The 20256-nt window shown below is 41.6% G+C and overlaps 1 protein-coding gene across 8 annotated transcripts in view; it reads right to left on the bottom strand.

Annotated features, from left to right (window-relative positions):
- Nucleotides 1-17307: 17307 nt before the first annotated feature.
- Nucleotides 17308-20256, bottom strand: part of Ntng1 (netrin G1) — a 341164-nt gene continuing 338215 nt past the window's right edge. For all 8 annotated transcript variants that reach the window (XM_036189638.1, XM_036189640.1, XM_036189643.1 and 5 more), the window contains one exon: nucleotides 17308-19108. In XM_036189638.1, coding sequence (XP_036045531.1) covers nucleotides 18879-19108 — 230 coding nt within the window. In that variant the 3' untranslated portion in view covers nucleotides 17308-18878. The remainder of the gene's footprint in view (nucleotides 19109-20256) is intronic.

The following is a 20256-nucleotide window of genomic DNA, read 5'->3' on the forward strand; positions in this document are numbered from 1 at the left end:
GAACCTACACTTTAGTTTTACAAGAAATTTAGGACCCATGTAGGTTTTGTATTTTTCTGCATATTTTCTGATCATCAAATATTTAAAACAATAAGAACAAGTACAAAAAATAGGGTTCAACATAGGTTACAGTAAACGATGGAACTATAAATTATATAATCTCTTAATGATATTTATATTTTGATTGATTGATTCTTTTATCCAGTCACATAGTTGTAAATATCAACCATGGCGAGATAAATAAACATGCTCCATTTTCCATGAAGCTTTCGATCAAGTAGAAAACAGAAGTAGGATATAAATACAAAATATGAAACAAGGACACACTCACTCATCATCTTGTAGATACAAATGTGGGTAGGATTGTATGAATATACTAAATCCAACAATCTAAGTCAGGGCTCCACAAACTACTGATAAGAGGCTGAATCATGTCTGTCTTTTGTGTTTGTAAGTTTTTAGGGAACACAGCCACACCCATTTGTTTCCTTGGCCTCTGGCTATTTTTTTTTCCTGCAGTCATAGAATTGAGTAGCTACAACAGAGGAAGCAGAGCCCAAGAAGCCTAAAATATCCACTACATGGCTTTTAACAGAAAAAGTTTTCCTGAGCCTTATTTCTGGGTCTCCTGGATGTTTGGGATGTCCCTGTAGTTATAATATGTCAGTTCTGATCTCAACTGAGAGGATTGCCTTGTTGAAGAATAGGGGCTCTGTGGGCCTCCTTTGAGGCTAGATAAAGTCACCAATGGCCTCCAACCATAGGGCCACTACAACAGGATTGTGGTGGTCTGAATGAAAATGCCCTCGTAGGTTCACATATTTGGATATTTGGTCCCTCGCTGGTAGAATTATTTGGGAAAGATAGGAGATGTGGCCTTGTTGGAGGAGGTGTGTTATTGGGCATGGGCTTTGAGGTTTCAAGACTCATGTGATTCCCAGTGGAATTCTCTCTTTCTGCCTTGTGGTTGTGGATTAGTTGTTCCATCACTCAACTATCATAGATTCTAACCCTCTGAAACCATAAGCGAATTAAGTAATTTCTTTTATAGGTCGCCTTGATGTTTTATCACAGCACTAGAAAATTAAGACAAGGACCATCATTCTAGATGGCTTTGGAGGCACTTTAGGCCATAACTTTTACTGCCTGCTTTGAAGACTATGTAGCAAAGCATCTCTCCCCTTAACCCCATTTATGGAACCAGAAGCTTGCTAATGTTTCAGGGTGCTGCCAGCCAAAATGGAATAACATGAGACAACCTCTCATATATACTCTTAATCAAGCCATTTGGGTTGACTATGGAGAGAGCTCTCTGACTGACCCATTTAGCTTGTATCTGGGAGCAAGGAGTAAGATATCTAATGTGATGCCCCACATTCTTCATTTGTCCCTGGGACTTACCCCAAACTTACAGTCATCTGCCTCCATCTTTGTTTACTTCTTGTAGGTCTTTCATGGATCATAAGCATGGTCTCTGTTGCCCTCTGGATCCTTATGGGGTTGACTTAGAAGCAAAGATCAGAGCTGGAAGAGCAGAAAGTTATTCCCTAGGATTCCTTCCTGCCAACATGAAAGCTGGCAGAGGCTGTTCCCTCATGGATGCTCAACTACCTCCTTCAGCTGCCAGGCTCTTTTGTTTTATTGTGATGGTTGGCTCTTTTGATGCTCCAGGCCAAGAGGAAGAGAGCTGTTTCTCCAGCCAAAAGATCTTAACATTTTTCACCAGTGTCTTTAAGCATAGTCCCTTCAAGTCATCATGGGCAATGTGTCCCTTTGAGTACTTGTCATTTCTTGCTGGAGTCCAGTTACCTCTAGTCTTATTTGATGAAGAACTCCCTTGGTAGAAGGATAACTGTTTACATTAAAAACTCTCCCCTATGACTTAGGCTGTAGGAGTAACTCCAAGGTCATTTTTTCTCTTATGGCACTTTATAATCTTTCTTACAATTTGGCCTTAGACATGAGCATCAATGTTGGTATTTTCATAAGTCAGAGACTTAAATAGATACAGGAATTGAGGATAAACAGGAATGGAAATTATTGCTTTCTAGCTCTCCTTGGTGGTATCTGAGCTCTGGGTACTCTTGATGTCATGAGTGGTTTATATTCCAGTTCCAAGAGATGCAAAGGGAGCCAGGAAGGAGGGACTACTGTTCTCCTGGGGGCATATGAGGCCCAGATCCCATTTAGTCCTAATGTTCTATTTCATAATCAATGCATCTGAGCATTATGCAGCTGTGAACATGTTTTATGCCTCCTCCGAACACAGTGCATGACTGGGAGGTACCTTCTAGGCATAGGTTCCGAGACAGAAACAAGCTGCAGTCACATTACCACATCCTCACATTTACAAGGACCATGCAGAGGCAGAAGCTTAAAGAAGAAGTGGGGTGTTCAACTGAGTAGCCACAGCCTGTGAGCAAGTGAGGACTCGGGAATACCTCCTCATTCCACCTTAACTGCTCTCTCAAGGGAGGACTTGTGAACACCTTCTCTCAGAGGAACCTCAATTCCACTTGACTTCCCAGACTCACCCTCTGCCCCAAGGCCCATGTCTAGTTCAAGAGGCTCCTCTTGGGTTTGCCATTCTGACTGATTTCATTTTGAGAATTTCTCTTCTTCACAAGGCAGCAAAGTTCACATGCTTAGCTATTATGTTCAGAAAGCATCTTCTTTTTATGTTGTTTTGTTTTACAGATGCCATTCTGTGACATTGGTTGAATTTTCCTTTCTGTACTATTTTCTTTTTCCTCTGTGATTCTTGGCCTTGAGATTATAAGGTCCTACCAAATAGTTAATGGCCATATCTCAAAATACACATTTCCTTTTTTTTTTTTTTTGGTTTTCTGAGACATGGTTTCTCTGTGCAGCTTTGTGCCTTTCCTGGATCTCACTCTGTAGCCCAGACTGGCCTTGAACTCACAGAGATATGCCTGGCTCTGCCACCTGAGTTCTGGGATTAAAGGTGTGCATCACTACCACCTGGCCACATTTTCTTTTCTTAAGGCTTAATTGCCCAAGTGGATGAGATTACAAATAACCTGTGTGCATAATTCCATTCTTGTCTTCAGAGGACAATTTCTTGGTGAAAGGAGTGGGCCAGGACTGGAAGCACCCAGAGATATGTCATGTAGGCCTTTGTGTAGTCTACAGACAGCTGGATCAAGGAGAAAGAAATCTTAATAAAAGAGGGGATGGATTAGAAACCAAAGAGCACAGGTACCATTGCTTAGGGTTTAGCGTCCTTTGGAAAACTGAACTTTGTAACTCAGAAATGGAAGCAGAATCAGAAATTCTCCTGTAGTCATTTTTAAACTGTTTTCCCTGGTGTCATAGCACTCCTGTGGGTCTGAGGCTGAGCTAAGTGGTAGAGGTAGCAGAATGCTTGCCTAACCATGGACAAAGTCCTGGGTTCAAGTTTCAGTTGCACACACACACACACACACACACACACACTTCTATAAGGGGAAACAGATTCTACATTTGTGAACCCTAGAATATGACATATGGATTGCACATCAGCTTTCAAGCCAGAAGATCAAAGAATTGGTAGCACTTGCCTAAAGACACACAACTTCTTAGAGGTGGTGTAACACCAGCCTAGACCCATTGATCCAATGGGCAGGTTAGTAAAGTCTTTTCTTGTGGCAATCCTGCCCTGCTGAGCTACTTGGTTTCCACAGTTTTGAAAGAAAATGGAATGTTGTGCTCTTAGGCAAGGATTATAGTTCTCATCATCCTTAGGGTCTTGCCACTGTGTGGCCACTGAAGGCATTTGAGTTGTGGCCTCTCTTCACAGTTTCAGTCTCCTTATCTATCTTACTATACCCAACCTGCTCTCTATACTTTCAGATGGGAACTGCCTCAGATCAATTAAGTCAATGGTCTAATAGGGACTCAAACAGGTGCATAGAAGTGGGAGGAATATGGATAAAGGACAGTCTCTTATTCTGCTCCTTGGTAGCATCTGAACCCTCTATCACATGTATTCATCTAATTAAAGTAATTTACTGATTAATAAAATTACCCAACAACTGCAGCATTTTAAATGAGTGCTCTCCATAAGCAAGCATTGCTTAGTGATGTGTCTGAATGGGCTTTTTCTTCTACCTGTTCTTAACACACAATTCCTCTTGTCTCTGCTATGCTGTGACCAAAACTTAGTGTTCAGTATCTGCACAGTACTGAAACAGAGAGGCTGCTAAAAATAAGTTTATGTAGCCAATACCCAGACTTGCTAGTGGATATCAGAAAATGGTAAGGCGTATGGATTTCATTAAATATTAAAATGGATATCTCCAAAGGTCTTCTTCCTAAAGGGGCAGAATCAGCATTCTCAGAGGATATATCATAGCGCTTCCCTGGCAGCAGACAGCAGCGGGGAGCTGGTTAGGCAGATGCAGAGGCAGGAATCTGCAGCAGTTCAGGTGGTATGCAAAAAAGGCCTGCCATGAGTGAAATGGGGCAGTAAGGATAGAGGAGAGGAAGTCCAGTCGAAGATATCCATGTGCGGATTGCCAGTGCCTGGGCAGCTGACTGGGAGGGGTAGCTACAGGCACCACTAGTCTTGGAATGCCTGTGCCCAAGAACGAACCAATTCCATTTGGTCACACCCTCTGCCTCCTTTCTCCTTTCATGATTCCCTGTTATTTCACATGTACTTAGTCCTGAACTTCTTGCTTTTTAAATTGTATTTGGTATTGTCTCATATTTAAACCCAAAAGGGAAAATTTCAGGAAAACTTGGATTATTTGATTATGTGTACTGCTTACTCTTTGCCTATTCGTGCTCCAGATAATCAGAATGAGTTTGCTTGATCTGATTCCTGTAGAGCCGTGGTCTCTGGCTCCTGCTCAAATCTACATTCCAGGCACCTCTCAGGAAAATGTTGAATAGACTAGAGGGATTGCAGAGTTTGCTATAGAAGTAGAATTTGAAACAGTAGATGTAGGGACTGGAAAGATGACTCAGAGATTAAGAGTGTTTACTCCTTCTGTAGAGGACCTGGGTTTGGTTTCCATAACACACATGGCAGCTCATAACTGTCTGCCACTCCGATTCCAGAGGTTTTAATGCCTTCTTCGGGCTTCTTTGGTCCCCAGGAATGCATGGGGTATAAAGACATACATGTAGACAAAAAATACCCATACATATGAAACAAAAACTAAAAGATAGCAATATGAGTATATGGATCCACTAAAGGAAGTTAATAGTAACAGCAACAATAATTAGAACGTCCAATATTTATTAAGTGCTTCTTTAGTGACATGTTCAATTCTTTTAAACAGTGTGAGTTAGATATTAATTAATTCATTTCACTGTAAAGAAGCCGAGGCACATTAAAGATAAGTTAGTACCAAGATCATACACCTGTAAGTAGAGAAACTGGCCAGTGAGTTGGACCTTATAACTTACATTCCCAACTACTTCTTAGGCAAGGAAAGAGGCTTGGGATCTTGATGGGTAGTGGAGGCCTACTGGAAGCCGGAAGGCCACTATGTCATTTCCCAGCATGCTCTTTCTCTGAGCTCATCAATACCATGGCTCAGGTATACCCCGTGCAGAATATCTGGATAGAAAAAGAATTGGAAATGTTAACAAGGTGGAAATGAGTTCTGCACTGGTCTTGCCATTGTGCTGTGGGCCATAGGAATAACACCAATCCTGAAATTCAACACCTAGCTTCTTGCTCCTTCAGCCACAGTTCTCTGCAAAGTGAGGTGGGCTGGGGACAGACAGGAATGAGGTGTGCAAGTGTACCCAGCACTGTGCCAGCTGCATAGCTGGTCCTGCATTCCTAGGATGATGCTGGGACATTCAGCCATTGTCCCAGACTTCCTCACAGTGGTGATGTACACAGTGGACCCCCTCTGAGAGTAGAAATCAAAGTGTAAAGGAAATGTCTTGCACTTGATATGCTCTATGATATTTGTTACCTTTTATTCCTCTCATGTAATGTGCTGGTAATTTCATTGCATAAGTTGGTATTTCCAACCAGTGTAATTACATTTAGAAACTGTTGTAAGAGGCCATTACTAAAGAAGTCAAATGTTTCTCCTCTTTATGTAAAATGATAATAATAATTCCTTCTGATGCCGGCTTGGGGCCCTGAGAACCTTGGCTGAAAGAGGTTTTGCAAACACAGAGCTGGGTCCCTGTTTCCCGTGGTCTTTATTTAGTACTTATCCCATCAGTGCCATTGGAGCATGACACTCTTGGGACCTGTCAGACTATCACATCACCTGAATGTCTGAGTGTTAATGTTAGAAGACAGCAAATGTCAATTGTAAGTTAAGGGCTTTTGTCACAAAAACAAGCAAGAACACTACTTCCTCCGAGAGTCCTGTGAAAGTACAGGACAACGTCTCCCCTCTCCCTGTAATGAGGGAGAGATGCCAAGCCAGAATGAGTAGCCATATCACTGTAGGTCATTCTGCTGGAGGAGATTGGGGTGAGGGCTCCTCTGGTGGAGCTAGTTAAGGGTAAGACATTTCTTCTCTTTCCTTCCAAACCCACAGAGGAGCCACACAGAAGAGAGGTGAGAGCAGGGCATATATTGGATGGAAATACTTCCAGAATTGACTCTTGTTACTTACGCTGATGGCTAACTTCATACACCACGAGTCCCACAGCCCTTTACTCTACTTAAACTTTTCTACTGAGAACAGGCTGAGCAAAGACTTTCCATAGCCCGTTTATCCCAGACTTTATTAGGTCTTCAACTAAGGACTCTAGAAATGCTCTCTATCATAAAAACAATGAAAACAAAAGCTTCCATAGTTTTGTCCAAAGATGGCATGCTGCTTTTATTTTCTTGGTTGCAATCGGCGGGCGATGGCCACTGGAGCACAACATACACCAGCCTCAAGTGGACTCTCTTTCATGTTCTGTAGACAACTGCACTGTCATCAAAGTCTCCTGAGGCACCAGTTCATTTACTAATTCCACAACTATTTATTTTGTGTGTTCTATAATGCCGGATGCCATCCCAGGTGCTTGGAGCCCTTCTTGTGGAAAAGACAGACAATAAACAAACAAACACTATAATGTCAGCGGGGAGAAGGTGGCGGAGAAACAAAACAAAACAAAACAAAGAACAAGACAAAGAAGTAGAAGGTGAGTGGTGAGGGAGACAGGCCTGTCTGATGAAGTGACATTTGAACAAATTCCTAAATGAATTAAGGAAATTGTCTAGAGACCAAGATTCCAGGAAACAAAGGCACTGCTCTAACCCAGAGCACGCTGGAGGAAAAGGCAGGGAATGTGTCTGGAGCCAGTGCCCGATGGCTGACTCAGTAGCAGGAGGCACTGGAATATAGTGGAGGGCTAGTCAAGGGCTCTTTGGACTCCGTCTGTGAGGAGAAGCCACTGGCATGTTGGAGAAGAGGAGAACATAAGGCTTTCACACTTAAAAGGAAGAGTGAGTGAGTGGGGAAGAGATTGGAAGAAAGGAAGCTGGTCGGGCAGCTGCTTCAGCAGATCCTGTGGGAGATGTAACTTCTAAGACTGGATATGTGACAGCAGATTTCAAACCTGGGGGTGTGGCAAACAGGGGGATAGGAAACAGTGACTTGGGATGGGAACAGAGGGAGGTTGGGGGAGCAGGCCCATGGGTTTGGTGTTAAACATACTTTTGTTACTTTTATTGGCCTACAGGTAAATGTCACAGAGGCTTCCATACAAAAGAGACTATATTCTACAGAAAGGTCAAATGAAGCAAGAGGAGGCCCAGGGAGACTGCCAGTGACTCTCACATCCCTGGGGAAGGCTTGGGGTTCTGTTTCATGAACATGTACACATTTCCTCAGACATTTTTTTTTTTCCGAGACATGGTTTCTCTGTGTGCAGCTTTGTACCTTTCCTGGAACTCACTCTGTAGCCCAGGCTGGCCTTGAACTCACAGAGATCCACCTGCTTCTGCCTCACTAGTGTGGGGATTAAAGGTATGTGCTACCATCACCTGGCCATTCCTCAGACATTTCTATGATTTGCAGCTTCTCCTTTAATTTTGGAATAATATTTATTGGGTATGTTTTCTCAGTCAAATCCTGGTATAGGCTGATAGATAACTATTATTTGTAATGAGATGGCTCAGAGTATCTGGACACAACTGTTGTGCAGTTGGCCTGTTCATGCATCAGTGAGTTCATTCATTCTAGAAGCATTTGTTGAACACTTGACTACGTTTAGCATAATGTGGTACAGACACATGACTACAGAAGACAGACTCTTGTAAGGGGGTCACTGTACTCATTTTTCCCAGAAACCTTCACTCTAATATTTACGTGATTCCTATACCACTGTAAAGGGTGATGTAAGCTCCTACTGTGTCTCCTCTCCTCTGCCAGTCTTTCCTTTGTTCAGCCCCTTTGGCTACATATCTTTCATGCTCTTCCTAAAGCACATTCCTGCATTCTGAATCCTGTCTTTGTTGTACCTTCCTATTGTGAGGGTCTCCCCCCAACACACACACACACCAGATATTGGTAATACCAATATCTTCATTTAATTTGTGTGCCCTCTGAAATGCCACTTTGTCATGAAACAATCTCAACTCCATCTCAGGTGGCATCATTCCCTCCTGTCCCCAGATTCCATGTCACTTTCCACATAGTGTTTCAGTGCTGTGTCCATGTTGGCCACTCACAGGTATACTTGAGCTGTGAACTCCAGACAAGGAGCCTTTTGTGGTCTTGTGTTGGGTCTTGGCACCTGGTTCTAGATCATACTGAACTTATAGGTCCTCAGATAGCTGGAAGGGGCTTTGGATAGAGGAATGCACAGTGCCAGGAGGTAAGAGGGTCTTTCATTCCTTGCAATGGCCCTCATCAACCTTATAGTTCAATGTATGCTAATCCAAACCAGATGCTGGCCCCATGCTTCCTGTTGACTTTTCCATGCTCTGATGACTTCTGAATGAAATGATTGTTGGGCAATGCTCAAGATGCTGTCTGTATTATAGAAACTATAAAAGAAACTCTTTGGTTTCTATGTCACTGACCACAGACATTCAACTTCAGTGCATTACAATCAGGAGAATAAGCAGATAGTCCACCCATGTATAATATATTTGTCCCCCAAAGAAAGAAATGAATTGCCCTGCTGTCCAGAGGATAGATATGATTGCCCTATCATATGTGTGTGTGCGCATGTGCACAAGTGTGTGTGCATGTGTGTTCATGGGTTTGTGGTGGTGAGTGTGTGTATGTGTGTGCATGAGTGTGTACCTCTGTGTGTGTGATATGGTGTGTGTGTGTGTGTGTGTGTGTGTGTGTGTGTGTGTGTGTGTGTGTGTGTAGGGGGCTTGTGGACTCCAGAAGTCAATTTTAAACATCATTCTTCATGTGCTATCTGCCTATTTTTGTTGGGATAGAGTTTCTCACTGGCCTGGAGCTCACTAAGCCAGCCAAGCATCAGGGATCTGCCAGTTTCTTTGTCCTTAGACCTGAAGTTACAAGCTCACATCACCATGATTCTGGAGCACATCCGACTTGGGCTTTCACGCTTTCAAGGCAGGCCCTTGACTGAGTGATTCTCCTAGCCCTCATTAGTTTTCCTAAGCTTACCACTTCCTTTTACTTCTTACAAGAACAAAAGCCCTTTCCCTCCCTGGGAAAGAAGGTTCCAATTCTGAGTTCTTGTTGAGGTGATTTTAGAATTGCCGTGCTCAGTGCCACAGGATATTGTAGTAAGTTTTCACAACACTTTTAAAGGCTCACTTCCTAAAATTGTCACGTCTGGAGAGGCCCAGATAAGTAGTCAAGGACAGAGACCTGATCACTTTCTCCTGCTCCTACTATTCCAGGCAGCTATCAATTCCAGCTTATTTGGGCTGGTCCATCCCCAGTAACAAAATCCATTTTCATATTATTATACCAAACTGGAAATTACAGAGGCTGTGTATTTCTCTGAAAAGTCTCCAATTTGGGCTTGTGACTTAGCACTGGGTTATTAGTGACATGCATCATTATTCTCAAGATACGTTCTTGCTGTAGAATTTTGTCCTCAGATCCTCTGGAAGACCACAGCTCTGCACATCAGCCTCTCCACCAGGCAGGATGTTCAGTTCATGTTAATGTGCCTTTACCACAGGCTTTAAAATTAATTTTTGATCATTGATTCCTTGCATTAGCAACCCCCTGAGCCTTTCTAGTGGGTAGAGCAACTTCACAGGGTGAGGCCGCAGAGTGAGTCCGTGGGCAAGCTGGAGTTAGAATGAACCAGGCTTTAATTAAGTAGGATCTCACAGGGCCTCAGAGAATCCGTGTCGAAGCTACAACCATGAGCTGACAAGAAAAATGAGAATTTGATTTCTTTTTTTCTTCCCCCCCTTTCTGATATAGTTTGTTTCAGTCAAATAATTCAATTTAGGAAAACTCAAAAATTCAAGTTGAGGAATGATACATGAAACCTGTTCAATTTTTCTGATTGCTTTATTGAATCAAAAAAGTAAACAAAAAGACTTGACTATTTGCCTGTTCCAAAACATGAAACTTCTCACTCCAGGAACTCTCTAAGGCTCTGGCCAAGTGTATCATCCTATTTCATTGCTTTGTTACTAAAAATAGTTGAAAATCTAGAGACTGGAATTCCTAACAGGGAGCTGGGATTGTCTGAGTGGGAGACTCCAGGAGCAATGAATTGTACAGCTATTTGGGACTGAATGGACCTTGTCTGATTGTACTGATATTTCCTGAATGTGAAACTTGGATTGGAGAGTTTCATGTAAATTATCCCTTTTAATTGTTACCTTTTCCTGTGGGGTAAGAATCGTGATACCCATTTTAATCCCAGGCAACTGAGCTCTTTGCATTAAATTGCAGTGGGGTTTTAATTGGCTTATATTTCAGAGTTTTATTCTATATTTTCATATTCTAACAAGTTATCAACCTGAGGTCTCACTACAGTGTCTGAACGTGCCCATAGGAATATGTATGTGAGCAACATTTTTAAAGTTTTGAATGTGACAGGTGGCTTGGACACGAAACTCATATTAGTATTGGTGATAGACTCAACAAAGAAAAATGGCAATGATACAAAAAATAATAACAGAAAAAGCAAAGACACAACTAATGTTAACTTAAGTCTTAGGATGTGTGCTATGTCAAATATTCCCCCATTTTACAATTCACCAAGTATTTCAGGTTTGATGCCTCGTTATCATTTTCATATCAATTCTGGAGAATGAATGCTTTAATCTCATTTTACAGTTGGGAAAATTTGATGTTCAGAGTAATGCTGTTCAATAGAAATATAGTGTTAGCTACTTGTGCAATTTAAAAGCCCCTAGGATGCACATTAGAGAAGGAGAAAGGAACAATTAAAATCAATTTTGAAAATACATTTTATTTAATCCAGTGTATCCAAAATATTATTACTCTAGCATGAGGTCAATATGAAAATTGTTTTTAAAATGATTCACAAAATTCCTTGTATGTTTTGTACTAGGACTCTGAAATCTGATGTTCTTACAGGACTAGGCGACGTGGACTAATCATATTCAGGTGCTCGAGAGCTGTAGCTAGGTAGCTCTCACTGATGGTTAGTGCAGGTCTAAAGACTCCAGTGTGAATTAAGAGCCCTGTATACTCAGAGTGCTGTCCACACTCAGGAAAGCGTGAAGATAATTAGGGAGACCTTTGCTCCTAATCTTATGCTTATGAGCTAGAATAACAATACAAATGGAACAAATAGGTGGAAAAGAAAATGGCTTTGTGCCATTCAATCCAAGTGTGTTTCAGTGGCTCATGCATTTTATTTTATTTTTCATACATTTTATGTATAAGGTGGAAAAGGTATTGTTGAAGATCTTTCTAGTAAAATGTCTGGAATGGAGAAACCAGAGCAGGTTGTGATTCTCAGAGCCCCAAGAACTGAATTTGAACATACATTATTTCAGAGCTTTTTTGAGCCTGGTCACATTTCCAGTGACAGATTATGACCTAGAGAGAGGTTGTTAAGTCTGCATAGTATATTAGCACTCATTAAGATAAGCTGAGTGTTGTCTGCCTTTAAATAGAGGTAACCCTTAACACACAGGCTTGTAAATGCACATATGCCATATGCATTAAGGTGAGGATTTCACATGGACATACACTTCTATTTTGATTGCCTCAAGAATCTGATCGCTAGAATTTCATTATAGTAAGAGATATGAGGGTTAGTGTGGATTGTCAGCCTCATAGACTCTGCAGTTACCTAGGAGGCCCAGCTCTAGAAATACTTGTGAGGGATCGCTTAGAGTAAGTCAGCTTCCGGCAAACCTGTAAGGGATTATTTTAAGTAGTACAATTGAGGTGTGCAGACGGAATTTAAGGGAGGGTGGCATCATTCCCTGTGTTTGGCACCTGGACGGTGTACAAGGACAAATCTGTCTAAACATGGGCATTCACTCTTTCCTATCCTGGCAGCAGAAGTCATGTGACCATCGTCCTCAGGTTCCTGCCACCAGGACTCTCCTGCTGTGACAGCCTCCATCCCTGAGCTGTGATCCTAAATGACTTTTCTTTTCTAAGTTGCTTTCATTGTTTTGTAACAGTAACAGGGAAAGTATGGAAGACAAGTGGCATGAGGACTTTATGACCGAAATGTTAATGAGATAGAGCATCTCCTCAGAGCTTTATCTGAGACCTCTTGCTGGAACACTGGCCATTCAAACGCAGGAAGGAGGTTGTTAAAGGAAACCAGAGGATGGGCTTCTCCATGGCCCCTACATGTTCCTGTGAAAAGTATACATAGCAAAGCTATCAAGTTATTAAGATAGTGTGGTCAGTTGGCCTCATATTACAGTCCTGACCTGGGGCAATTTTTTCATTTTTAACTTATGTGAAATAAATATAAATACATGTGAAAGGGAGCTGAATAGATGTAATTTGAAATGAAAGTGGTTGCTGGACAGTAGGTTTTCATCCATCTATGTGCCTTTATCGTTCCTCCCATGACAACAATGTATTATTTGATGATACTTTCAAAAGTTGGGATAAATTGTAGCTCTCAGGCCAGTCTTATTTACACTTTATAAGATATTTAATGTTTAAAGAAGAATACTGTTTTTCATGTCCAGAAAAAAAAGACCATCATATTTACATACAATCTAATTGACAATTTAAAACACTTCACTGTTAAACTTCCTCTCTTACCCCTCTTGAATTGATTTGGATTCTGTTTTAAAAAACACTTCCTGTGTTATGTTGTGCTGGATCTGCCTAGCAGCCTGAGAACCATTGATCAGAATGTGTTTAGATTTGACTGCTTTCCCAATTATGAATTGTAATTACACAGGATGTAAACACAAGGTTAAGTGGTTGTAAAACTGCTCCAATATTTGTTACACTATTAATTTAATAAACTGAATATTTTAGTGGGGTCTTCATAATTACATGTCAGTGAACAGAAATGTTTTTCACAAACCTTGTCACAATCTTGGAAGGGACCCCCCCCCCCCCACCCCAACACCTTTCTAAAGGGAGAGAAAAAGAGATGGGGAGTGATGACACTAATCTCTTTGCCTCTAGGTGTTTATCACACCAAGAAAGCCAAAACAATTACTCAGGGCTTGTGGGGTAAATAGCAGAGTGCTATTTCCTTGGAGGATGCTTTCTTGCAGTGTTTCTCACGGGCAGAGGGAAGCCTGTTCCTCAACAGGAACAGCCCTCCTTAGGAGTGCAAATATAAACAAATAAAAATGACATTATATTGCCTGCCTGGGGGCAAGAAAAAAATCACCTACTGTTAACAGGACTTCAGATGTGTGCTTCTCTGTCACTTTCTTTTATTTGAGTATGATGGCTGCCTGTATAACAGACAGGCAGAGTATCAGACTATGTAAGCTCTACCACAGTACTGTCAGCAAGGTATCAGAGTACAGCTTTGGCATGTGATGTCTTTAAGGGACTTGATACATGCTTGCCATACAGGAATTTCCATTTCTATTCACACAAGAGGTAAGAAATGTAATAATCATTTTTGACTCTTTCCAGTGATTTTTTTTCCAATGTGGAATTTGCAATTCTAATTAAATAATAGTTAAAAATGACACCTCTGGAAAAAAATGGGACTATGTTAAGAAAATGGGGGTTATTTTTACTTAGGATCCTCTGCAGTTTGCCTCAGCCAGCCAAGCTAAATCTTTAGTGCTAACATAATTGGGTTTTGTAGAATCATAATAACCCATTTTAGCAGGTATCATTTTGGGTTAATAAAAACATCATATAGTTTTAAATGTTACAACTCCATTTTAATTCATCAGTCAATTAAAGGCAGCTTTTGGGTGACGGGAGCAGACTGGAGGGAGTGGGATTCCAGCAGTTACTAAAGGCTCAATGCTCTAAAACAGCCTTTAAAATTATTTAGGTCTTTTTGTAGAAATATTTCAGAACTCCCTCCAAAAGTGTAGTGAGGGCACTGTTTTCCTTCTGCAATAGAGCTTAAGTAACTGCACATTAGTCCATATTAGCTTGTTTTTCCCAGGCGTTACTTTCCCATTTCTAGTCAAATGCAATAGTGTGGTTTATGCAAGGGCCATGCCTGTGTCTTCTTTCCTGGTTCTGCAGGAGCATAATGAAGAGGGTCGTCTGTGAGTCACACCACACCAGGTGCTGAGAAGAGCAGAATTTCTCTGTGTTCACGATACTGTTTGGGGAAAATTCAAAATATGGAAGTTGGCATGCTTATTTTTCTTTTCTGACATCATCTGTGTTTGTGTGCAGTTTATGTGAGGAGTTTGTTGGCATCCATTTTAGATAATTGAAGGGGGTAAAACAGCTACTTATAATGTAAGAAAGTAAAACTATAATTTAAATAAAAAACATTCTATATGGAAATTTGCAGAACTTCCAGAATGTTTGTGTCAAATGAGTGTTTGATGTTTCCTAAAAAATATCAGTGAGAGGCTGGAGAGCATGATTACTTTTGCAGAGGACCTGGGTTCAATTCCCAGCATCATAACTATCTTTAACTCTAGTTCCAGGGGATCTGCTTCCCTCTCCTGATCTCTGAGGCACCAGTGCGCATGTGCACAGACACATGCAAGCAAAACATCCATATACAAGAAACAAATACACAGGTAACATTAATTACAGTCAGTGCTGATTTCCTGAGACAAAAAGAATTGTTCATAGTTAGACTTGTGTCAAAATCCCTGGGGTGTCACTTATTTGCTTTTTATTCTCATATATAATAAAAACTCTAGTTAGGGTTCCCTTGAAAAGCCTTCCTTTTTTAAAACCTGGTTGCTCATGTTGTTCCAGTTCACAGGTAAGTGGATATCAAACCCTCCTTATCAATAAAGGGGAGTCAGAGTGGTAAGGAAAGAACTCACTTTCAAATTTCTGAAGCTGAAATTTTAAATCATACTGAATGTCAAATGATTCACAGACACACAGACAGTTTCATATATTATGATAACACCATGAAACCCCATGCTCCCTAGTGTCCTGTTCAATCCTATGAACACTGAAACTGTTAAATAGATATTTTGCCTAGAAATATACTACAGGTGAAGTACAAAAGACCACTTCAACATAACATCACACTTCAGAGTGTAGGGTTTTTATAGTCCCATATGGCTGGATTATTCGTGGTGGGGGTGTGTGTGGGAAATGAAAGTAAAGACTTGATTTCAGGGTTTCTATCTAAAGACTCTTAAGACTAAGGTGAAGTCGCAGGTCCAGGAAAGGGTGAATGAGACACATCAGAAACTGCTCAAGTGCAGAGTCCATGTGTTCTTCCAACCCTGTGCACTGTCTTTGTACTGCTGCCTGCTGCCTTCAGGAGTTTCCCGCCATCCTGTAAGGACATCTAATTCGACTGGATAGCTGGGGCAAACACAGAGGAGGGTGAAAGTGGCCCTTAGGCCGGGTGATCAGTCAACCCCACTTCACAGTAGGTAAGAGAGATTACTGAACTTGCTGTGAACAGCAACAATTCTGTATAGCTGTCATTTTGTCTCCACCACCCCTTTTGAGCTTTATACACACCAACAGTGGGGAGAACAATGTTCCTACTTTGTCGACAGTTGACAGATGAACTCGTGCAACAGCTGGCTAGCCCACACTAAGGAACCTTCCAGGAAACAAAGCAAGAGCTGGATCCTCAAATGTGGGCATGACTTAGTACCCCTATTTGCTCCAGTCCTGTCTCAGGACAGAATATTACAACTTGGAAGAATTCTAGAAAGCAGAGAAAATCCCATAGGCTGACATTTCTTTAAAAAAAAAATTGACTTTTTAAAGAACTCAAGAATCCAGATTAAAAAGAACATTTCATTTATGTCTGTTATATACCTAAAAGTGAATTTTTATTAAAAGTAGATCACATCACTCCAAGAAATTCAGAGAACTATATCTAAATACACTGAATGCAAGATATTCCTCGTCAATTTAGATTCTTATAGCCTTATAAAGATAAAATGCAGATGAATTGATTTAAATCAGGTCTTCATTAAATTTCAGAATTAGCTTTTGGAATCCCATGGACTGAATGGTGCAGCTTCTGATTCCTGATCACTGTGACAAAGCTGTGATGCCAGAAATCACACAGTCTGCCTTTGGTTTGTGCTAATAAACTATAAGACAACTTAAACTCCATCTTAATATAAGAAATCCACCTCATTAGAAGTAATCTCACACTCTGTTTGCTATCAGAATTTTCATGTGTATTCTTTGGTGAGCTGGAAATATAATTTTCTATTTATGCTTCTAATGTAAATCTGCCATTTCTGGTTGGCCACTCTGGCACGAAGCCAAGGTGCTAATTTATTTCCCTCTTTCCCTATTTCTTATATCAAAAGAGGCTGTTGGTTTGAATAACAAACATTCAATCGACTTGGACGTGGGGTGGCAGGCAGAACAGGCATTACCTGCTTACCTTTTATTGCCTTCTTTGAATTGGCTTTTCTGGGAACAAAACCAATAAGACATGCTGTTCCTTCATCTAGTTTTGACTCGGGTTATTTATCAGGAGACATTTCCTCCCCCTCGGCTCAGCACAGACTGGCAGTAGGGTGAAGAATTCAGCCTGGAATGAGGCTTCTGACCTAATACTGTCATAGGTTATTGTCCCACCCGGTCACGTAGGACTTCCTTGTCCTTAAGCTTCTGGCTTGGCCTCATAATTGTTTCTGATTTTGAGAGATGCTGCTGCTGCCACATTCGTCACCTGTGGGGTGGCAGATGCTGGGGTAGAACATACTGTTTCAGCCCCTCCCAAGCTTTGTGGTGTTTCTCGCCCGCCCAGCTCCCTTTGCTGTCTAGGACAGTAATTGGCCTAATAAAAGGCAGAAACAAGAATTTATTACACCTTGGGCAGTACTTGAAACAGACTTTATTCTCAGGAGCAGCAGTTATGTCTACTTGCTGCTGTATATTTTGATATTTCATTTAAATACTTAGAATATATTCAAAGTCAAATTGCTAATCACTCAATTTCCCTGCTGCTGTCCTGGTTCCCCAGGTGGCCTCTTATGATACTCCATGTAAACACTGTATTTGGAAGGATACATAGATCAGCATCCCTAGAGTCACATGATCACCATAAATCTGTGAAAATAGCATGACTTAAAAATAAAAGTCTCTTAGTACTCCGCCAACAGGCTTTGGCATAATCTTGGCAATCACTTAGATATTTCTTTCTGTTCTTGCAGTTATAATTTTTTCCCAGGTGGAAAATAGTCTCATATTTTGCAGACATTGTCCAAGCTAGTGACCATCAATCCATCTTCCTGGGCTACTAGAGTCATCAGCTGACTGTGTTCCGTCCACACAACATCAGTGAAGCGAGTGTGAAACCATTGGATGGTTGCTCCTGTCATCTTAAGAAACGGCAATACAAATGCCTGATACCATTTATGCGAGGATTTTTATTCTTGAAATCTTCCATGTTAAAGCAACAAGAAAACATTTAGAATGTCCTTTGGTGGAATCTTATTACACTTGCTATATATGTAAACTGATATTCTTTGATGCCAGCACGCTCGTTGCCCATACAGAGAAATCTCTGCACAATGAAACAAAACAAAACCAAAGAGGACAAAAATCAAATGTCAGTCTTTGCTGATTCGAATTAGATACATTAACAGATTGTCTGGTAACATAAATTGGCAATAATACAAAAAATCTACATATTACAGTATTTCAAGAAAAATAACTTCATTTGAATACAAAAGGATAGATACACTTTCTCTTTCCTCTAACCACTCTTGTGAAGTGGGTGTGAGCTGGCACTGAGGGTCTCAGTGCTGCTAAAATGTACAGGGGTATGACTGGCTTGCGCTTTTGGAGGGGGTCTGTTACACATGTGTATCACTAACATCAGACAAAGAAATCTTTCAACCAACAAGGGTTACAGAGCAACTTTCACTAAAGCACAGGTTGGAAGGGATTCAGGGTGGGGTTGGGGGTGGGGGCTGAAGCAGGCCAATATGGCAGCTTGTAACAGATTTCCTTATACCCACAATGCACCTGACAGCAAAGAATGCTTCTATTTGGTTGGTCCACACACTGGGCAGAGCGATACTAGGGTGCACCACGGTAGAGTAGCGAATGTTTGTGTTTTTTTTTTGTTTTTAGGTTGGTTGATCAGTTTGTTTTTGTCTTTCCTTTCTGGGGCGCTCTCACAGCCTTCCCAATCCGCAATCGGCTCTGCAGCTGGCAATGAGATTTGCAGTGACAGTAGCAACAGCTGCCAATTCCTCTGGAGTCAGTGATGAAAACAGTCTTGACTCCGATGTGCTGTCCAGAGATATGGCTTAGTTCAGTTAGGCCCTCTTCGTTTGTACAGTGTGTTGGAGTGGGTGTGCGTGTTTTCTATGTTAGTAGCAGTCGCTTGGGTGGTGTTTGCTTCCCCCACAGCACAGGCCTGTTGGAGGGCTGGTGTGACCCCTAGAACACCAGGGCACTGGCGGTCCCCAGCAGCACGGTCAGCAGCAGCAGTGCTGTGGAGCCCCGTGGGGGTACTCCCTGGCCGGAGTCGGAGCCACAGCTGCCTGCCTCTTCACACCGCAGCTTCTCACAGAGGATGCCAGTGTAGGCGGCAGGGCACAGGCAGCGCACATTGTTGTGACAGGTCCCTCCATTCTGGCAGTGCAAGAGCTCATTGTCACAGACATTAGCTGCAGAACGGGGGGAGGGGGGGTGAAGGTGGAGGGGGGGAGGGAAGGAAAAGCAGAATCAATTTAAGTTCATCTGGAACATCATGTTTTCAGCTTTAAAAAAAAGAAATTCTCCATCGATCTTGTGTTCCTCCCTTCCCTCCACAAACTAAGCATGTGACTCCAATTTCCAAACAAATGTAGTTGGCTGCCTTTGTTTTGATCATATTAGGCCTTTTCATATGGTTTTGTTTTGTTTTTTCACCCTGCAATCTTGGTGATTCTCCAGTTCAGGCTATCTAATACTGAGTAATGCAATGCTCCTGGTTTGGAAATTCTTATGTACCTGGGACCTTTTGTGACCTCCTAGTTTTTAAAGGACAAGTGCCTGATACAAGAATGCAGAACCTTGACGTCAGATGAGTGCTCTTTAAAATGCAAAAGCAGTGTTGCTAAAATGACCAACAACCTCTAAGTTCAGGACATCCATCGCAGCCCCTGCACCAATTCCAGTCTTTTTGTGCATGCAAAGAGGCCACAGGGAAGCAAGGGAATGCAGGGTTGGGATGTGAAAAAAGAAGCATGCTCCGCAGGCGACAGCCAGATGGGGAGAGGGAAAGCTTGTTTCGTGGGAGGCATGTGAGGAAGAGCAGTCACATTCGTCCCTGACAGCCCATTAGGATTTTTATTGCTTTGTAAATATGGGAAGTAGAGCCCAAGGTTACCTTGATTTGGGAACAGTAATAAATGCAACGGTGAAACCCTGATTACCAAAATTTCATTACATCCATCAAAGAACAGAATCAGGCTGGAAAATCAAGCTGCAGCTCCTGACTAAAATTCATTCTCAGCCTCTGTCACACAACTTTCACCTCTAATAATTTCTCATACCTTCAAAATTCCCGTTATCCTCATTAATTCAGTGTCTTGTATTCTCTTAGATAATCAAGGTTTCACTGATTTAGCAGAATGTTAAATAGAACCCAGGGAAATTAACACAACAACAAAGAGTAGAGAGCCAAGAGCGAAGGGTTTCCGGCAATATATGCTGCTTAAGCACTTAACACACAGACCACTCTGGACAGAGAGCGGGGCACAGAGCAGAAAAAGGAGGCCTTTATAAATGATAGCAGAATTCATTCAAAGAAAATGTCATGGCCTAATTTCTC

This window comes from Onychomys torridus, chromosome 6 (assembly GCF_903995425.1).
Source record: "Onychomys torridus chromosome 6, mOncTor1.1, whole genome shotgun sequence".
NCBI classification, from domain to species: domain Eukaryota; kingdom Metazoa; phylum Chordata; class Mammalia; order Rodentia; family Cricetidae; genus Onychomys; species Onychomys torridus.